Below are 6046 nucleotides of genomic sequence, written 5' to 3'. Positions count from 1 at the left end.
AGAGAGGTAATGCTAAAGCTCATTCATAGGTGTCATCATTATCTGAATCCTAACGAGACTGGTCCTAGCTAGCAACTCGGCAAGGTTTTACCATCTTTTTTTATAACTTTTTATAAGCAATAATTCTGGTGACATTAAAGAAATTTGTACCAAAAGATAATGTCAGTGATTAGTAATAGTTTTTATATAAATTTCTATGGATAATGCTTTTTTAAAGTAGTGATATGATGTAATATCAAATTTTAATGGCTTTAGCAATTATTTAGTTCTGCATGTATAGAATTAATACGGTTGAGAAGGGCTGCTTAAAACCTTTACTTATATTTTAGGACATCTGCTGGTGGAAACTCTGTAGTAAGAGTTGAATGCATAGCCATTCTTGGAGGTACTGGGTTGTAAAAGAGCCTTTGTTGGTTATAATGGTGAAGGAATTAGCTCAGCTGCTAAACAAAAGATTAGCATTTGGAACCTACCAGTCTTTCCACAGGCTCTCTCAAAGACTGTTATTGTTGTTGATGAGTGCCTTTGAGTTGGTTCTGACTCATAGCCATCCTGTATAGGGTTTCCAGGTTGCAGCTGGTGAATTTGAACTGCCGACCTTGTGGTTCAAACCAACCTTGCAGTCCAGTGCTTTACCCCACAGAGCCACACCAGTACTCCTGGTGTTTTTTGTTGTATGTTGTTGTTAAGTGCCGTAGAGTCAGTTCCGACCCATAGCAACCCTGCATAGGGTTTCCAAGGAGCAGCTGGTGAGCTTGAACCGCTGACCTTGCAGTTCAAAGATTACAGCCTAGGAAACCCTATCGGACAGGCCTTCTCTCCCTATAGAGTCACTATGAGTCTGCACCAAACGGATGGCACATAACAGCATTGGACTCTGTCACATCCATTGTCAAGAGCCTCATGGTTTATTTTCTTCAAAAATTTAAGTTTGCACATATTCATTATCCTTTTAATTGTAGTATTTTTGTGCTTGAATGAAGAATAACAGTAAGCTTCAAATGGTTCATTCAAGTAAATATAATACATTTTTTGTGTGTGTGATGTGGAAAATGAAAGGACTCACAAACTCCATTAGCCAGAAAAATTTAACACTTGTCATCACTAGAAAATGTGCCTCTTTGAGGCTACTGAAATATTGTTCTGATTTCCTCTTAACCGTAGTCAGTGGACTTTGGGTGCTGTTGTCTTTGCAGATAGCCAAGCAGGTTAATGCAGTGATCTGTCTTTGAGGGTCACACTGAATGTATCACATTAACTGGTGCTGTTTCCGTTTTTAAGAACTGTTCAAGTAAATACATTGTAAGTATGTTTCAAAGCATCATGGAGTTATACTTGGAAATGTTAAAAGTTTGAATTATAAATGTGTTTTGTCAGTTCTTTGAATGTTAACTGTTTATCAAAAGAATTTGAGGTGATTTCTAATAATATGGAGAAATCTCCCAATTTTAACTGAATAATATTATACATGAGCTGTGACTGTTGGCATTTTTAATTATCTGTGTAGGTTACTTTGTTCTGAAATTAATTCCTACCCCTGTAACAATTGACTGGTTTTATACTGGCAGAATATATTTCAAAACCACTTTCTTGACATTTTTTTCCATGGTTAAGAATTAAATTTAACTTTGTAAGTTGTTTCTATGTATGCGGAAAATTAGGCCCTCCTGTTTGATGTGAGGAGTCCTGGTGTGGCGCTGTGGGTTAATGCTCCAGACTACAGAGTCATTAGAACTGTAGTACGGATAGTTCAAGCTCACCAGTGGCTCATTGAAAAGCATATGCAGGGTTGCTATGGGTTGGAACTGACTCAACGGCACTTAACAACAACAACATTTGATGTGTGAAGACAAATGCAGGAATATAGTTTGAGATTTTGACTATTTAAATCACTTCATTTGGAATCTTCTCTAGAATACTTTATTTGAATTGTTTTTATCTGCCTAAGCAGTCAAGCTTTTAACCAAGAAATAATACCTTTCTATCACCAGTTTAAGAAACTCTGGTAACATAGTGGTTACAAGTTAGGCTACTAACCTAAAGGTCAGCAGTTCAAAACTACCAGCTAGCTGTTCCATGGGAGAAAGGTGAGACTTTCTGCTCCAGTAAAGATTTATAGCCCTGGAAACCCTATACAGGATTTCCATTATCCGGAACCGACTCCACAGCACATAACCACCACCACCATCATCACCAGTTTTTGAAAGTTTTCTGCTTGTGCAGATAGTTAAGCACTCAGCTACTAAACAGTTAGTGAGTGGTTTGAACCCACCAGTGGCTCTGAGAGAGAAAGACATAGTGCTCTGTGAAGACTACAGCTTAGGAAATCCTATGGGGTAGTTCTGTCCTGTCGCATGGGGTAGCCATGAATTGCAAGAGAACCAAAATGCTAACATAGCAGTGAATGAATGAGCTTACAAGCTATGAAACATCAAGGGTTGAAAGTATCCAACCAGTAACAGAATTTTAAAGGGATTTTTTTTTTTAATGTTTTGATTACTATAGAGAATATATCTACTGAGAAGCAAAAGAGATAAAAATAAATTGTGTGTTTTCTTTCTTTCTTTTACCAGATAAAGCAGACTTCAATCAGATCCCAGTTTGCATGTACTTACAAAGATGAATGCATGATAAGCAAGGACAAATGGAATTGCACTAATTCACTGTCAAAGCCTTTGTGTGCTCTTCTCATGGAAAATGACACCTCTGGTAATTGGCCTCATTTGAACAATTAAATAACAATTTAGTTCTAGGAGTCCTGGTGTGGTGCTGTGGAATAAAGCACTAGACCGCAAGGTTGGTGTAAACCTCAAGGTCAGTGGTTCAAATTTACCAGCTGCTCCTCAGAAACCCTATACAGGGTTGCTGTGAGTTGGAAACGACTTAATGGCACTTGGCAATGTCAACAACAATTGGTTTGGAGTCCTGGTGTTGTGCTGTAGTGTAAGCACTGGACTGCTAACCACATGGTGGTTCATACCCATTAGCAAGCAGCTCCTTAGAAATCCTATACAAAATCACTATGAGTCGGAATCCACTCAAGGCACTTAATAACAACAATTGGTTTTACTTATGTAAAACTAGCTTCTATTTGCGAAGATAGCTTCTGTTTAATATGAAATGTAATGGTTCATAATTTTAAAGATGAGTTTGCTTTCAAAGCTATGTCTATGGAAGGTGATGCTGTAGGATAAGCACTGGACTGCTAACCACAAAGCCCACGGCTCTAGCCCACCATCTGTTCCAAAGAAGAAATATGAGGATTTCTGCTCCCGCAAAGATTTACAGCTTCGGAAACCCTGTTCAGGGTTGCTATGAGTTGGAAGTGACTTGATGGCACTTAATAACAACAAAATGGAAGTTTTTATGAATGATTTATGGAAAGTATAGGACATGGTTGATTTAACTAAATGTATTTAAGAATTAACTTTTAGCTTTTGTTTAAAGATTGAATGTTATGCACTGAAAACATTTTTTGGTAAGGGTGAGAAGTGAAATGATACAATGAAAAATAATGTTAACAGGAAAGCAGCTCCATTTGTTATATATTGTGTCGCATTCTTTGATTGTAAATGATAAATTTTGACTTCTTTAACTATTTTTAAAGTTTGTTTATAACAATTTTACAAGTATAATTAAATATTATATAATCCTTTCCCCCTTTCATCTTGCATAACAGAACGTGTAAATTCATCTGTTGGAAAATCAACAATTGAAACAAGTTCTGAAAATGTTCATCTGGAGAGAAGTAAAAGGAAAAACAGATCAAGAAAATCAAGTAGTCAAATAGGAAATAAGGACTCAAAAAGGAAGCAGGTGGATTTGGATGGTGAAAATATTTTGTGTGATAATGAACTATTTCAGACAAATACTAAGATACCTAAGACATCAAAGGGTTCACAAAATAACTTCGATGGCAAACAAACTGGAATTAAAAAAGGCACCAAGTGTGTCACCAAGGACAAATTGATTACTGGCCAGGCAAAGTTAACACAGTTTTTCAGACTATGAATTTATCTTTTATATGCTTTAGACTATGTGTATATAAAGCCATTTACCAAAAGCATACAATTGATTTTTTAAATGTGTAAATTACCTTATTGCTTTATAATTTTTGATCTGGAGTGTGTTTAAAGTTAGCATGTTAAAAACATTGTTCAAAAATACTAATAAGTCTTAATCATGCACAATTTTCACAAAGTTTAATGCACAGGAGAAACGTATCATTTACATGACTGATATGTAATTTCTTTTAACAGACATTTAAAATAATACATAGTAACACAAAGAAGTCACAGTAACATTAAGGGCTTTTCCCTTAACTGGCAAGTAAATGATTTTGTCTTCTTTTGAAAAGATGATGTGGACCAACAAGTGTCAGACTTGCCAGCAAGGTCGGTAGACTCTTCCCAGCATACACCTAAGCACTGAAGAGAAGAAAAAAATCTATTAAAGAACTATTATCATCACACAAAGTATTAGAAATAAAAGAAAGGACCTCGTAAAACTAATTCTGAGTAAATAACAAATACAGAAACTAAATGATTTTTGCTGCATGTTTTTGGGTGTTCACTTTATATTGATTATAATTGAACCATAGTCTTATTTGATTTTGTAATGACTGCATCCAAATTCAGCTCAACTCCAGAGTTTTATCTTATGGAATGAAGAAATAAGAATTGAATTTTAAAAGACTACTCACTGTCAAAATCTCTCCTTCCTATAGGAAATTTAGCTGAGTTTTCTTCATCCCCAATTTCTCTCTTTTCCTGTGTTGATTCAGTATTCTGAATTCCATTCTCAGCTACAGATCCTTTTAGTGCAACATAAGGTTTTATAGCCAGATTCAGTGGCAGACCATGATTTACAAAGTTATGTTTAGAGCCTGCATTCTGTAAAGAGAAGATGGATTTGTGTTTTAGCTGTCTCATTGGAAATGGCTTGTACTAACTACAATTGTACAATATTCTTATTGTACCATTCAAAGGTGCTCTACACTGTTTTCTGTTCTTTGAAACAACCTTCGATGTAAGTTTAATAGAGATTCAAAAAATAATAACTTTTGAGTAGGAGAGACTCTTCAAGATGGAAATACCACCTGGTATGTGTAACATTTCATCAATTGTTCTAATGTGCATGTTATTACTATTTGCACATTCTTCTGTTTATAAAATAAAAGTCTTCATTTTACTTTTCAAAGGATTTGTAAAAATTATTTGAATTTCCACTGAACTAAAGACCAAGCCACATTGCCGCTTACCTTTGAATTTCGGTTTTCCTCTTCATTCATGAGACTGCTCTCCTCACTTTTATATTGTTCCAGGGCAGGAACAATGATTGATTTTTCAGCAGTATCTTCCTTCTGGAAGGCTTTCCCCAGTCTGAATGTATTAAATACCATGTCATCTTCTAAATTTCTTATGGACTTTGCTGAAAGCAAAATACCTTGAGAAAACAAAGAAAAGGTTAGTATTAGTATGTAGGATGAAAGACTCATTTTAGCCATTCTGAGTTTGATGTTTGCATAGAGTCAGAAGAAAGAGGAAGAAAACTTCCTTGGTCAACATGCTTCATAAATGATTCCTGCCTTTATATATCTTCCAATTTGAATAGGAAGTACTTCAGAATCTTACACTTTTCCTCATTGTAGAAATGACTCATCAGGTAAAGGCTAACCTTTTGGAAAGCCGCTAATACCTCCATTGTTGTGGTTTTAGTTGCATATTGTTTATTCTTGAATATGAGTTCTCGGAATCTGATTAAGATCATTGGTAGCATGCTTTCTGGCGAGTCGATTAGAGTCTCTTGACAATGGTTGTTATTAAGAAAGACCACAGGACATCAGGTTTGCTCTATACTCTTAGTGTTTTCTTTTGTGTATTTTTGGATTAAATAAGATATTAAAACAAAATTATTTCACTCAAGGGTGATAAGGATAAAAGTTTTATTTACTTTTAATCCTGATTAACTTGAAATAATCTTCAAAAAGGATTTTCTTTCTTAAATACTTGATACAGTCCTTGGTAATTAAAGTACATATGCCAGC

At 35.2% G+C, this 6046-nt stretch overlaps 2 protein-coding genes across 2 annotated transcripts in view; one reads left to right on the top strand and one right to left on the bottom strand.

The window, feature by feature from the left end:
- The window catches only part of PARPBP (PARP1 binding protein), a 106742-nt gene extending 102731 nt beyond the window's left edge, over nucleotides 1-4011 (top strand). Inside the window, exons 9-10 of the mRNA XM_006871091.1 lie at nucleotides 2574-2709; nucleotides 3680-4011. Coding sequence (XP_006871153.1) covers nucleotides 2574-2709; nucleotides 3680-4011 — 468 coding nt within the window. The remainder of the gene's footprint in view (nucleotides 1-2573; nucleotides 2710-3679) is intronic.
- Nucleotides 4012-4377: 366 nt separating this feature from the next.
- Nucleotides 4378-5506, bottom strand: PMCH (pro-melanin-concentrating hormone). Its single transcript, XM_006871090.1, has 3 exons — nucleotides 5261-5506; nucleotides 4703-4892; nucleotides 4378-4427 (listed from the first exon to the last, which is right to left on the bottom strand). Exons 1-3 carry the CDS (start codon nucleotides 5504-5506, stop codon nucleotides 4378-4380), a joined length of 486 nt encoding a protein of 161 aa, XP_006871152.1.
- Nucleotides 5507-6046: the final 540 nt, after the last annotated feature.

Source organism: Chrysochloris asiatica, unplaced genomic scaffold (assembly GCF_000296735.1).
Source record: "Chrysochloris asiatica unplaced genomic scaffold, ChrAsi1.0 scaffold00160, whole genome shotgun sequence".
In the NCBI taxonomy this organism is placed as follows: Eukaryota; Metazoa; Chordata; class Mammalia; order Afrosoricida; family Chrysochloridae; genus Chrysochloris; species Chrysochloris asiatica.
Note: the sequence above shows the minus strand (reverse complement) of the source record. Positions and strands in the feature narration are given on the sequence as shown.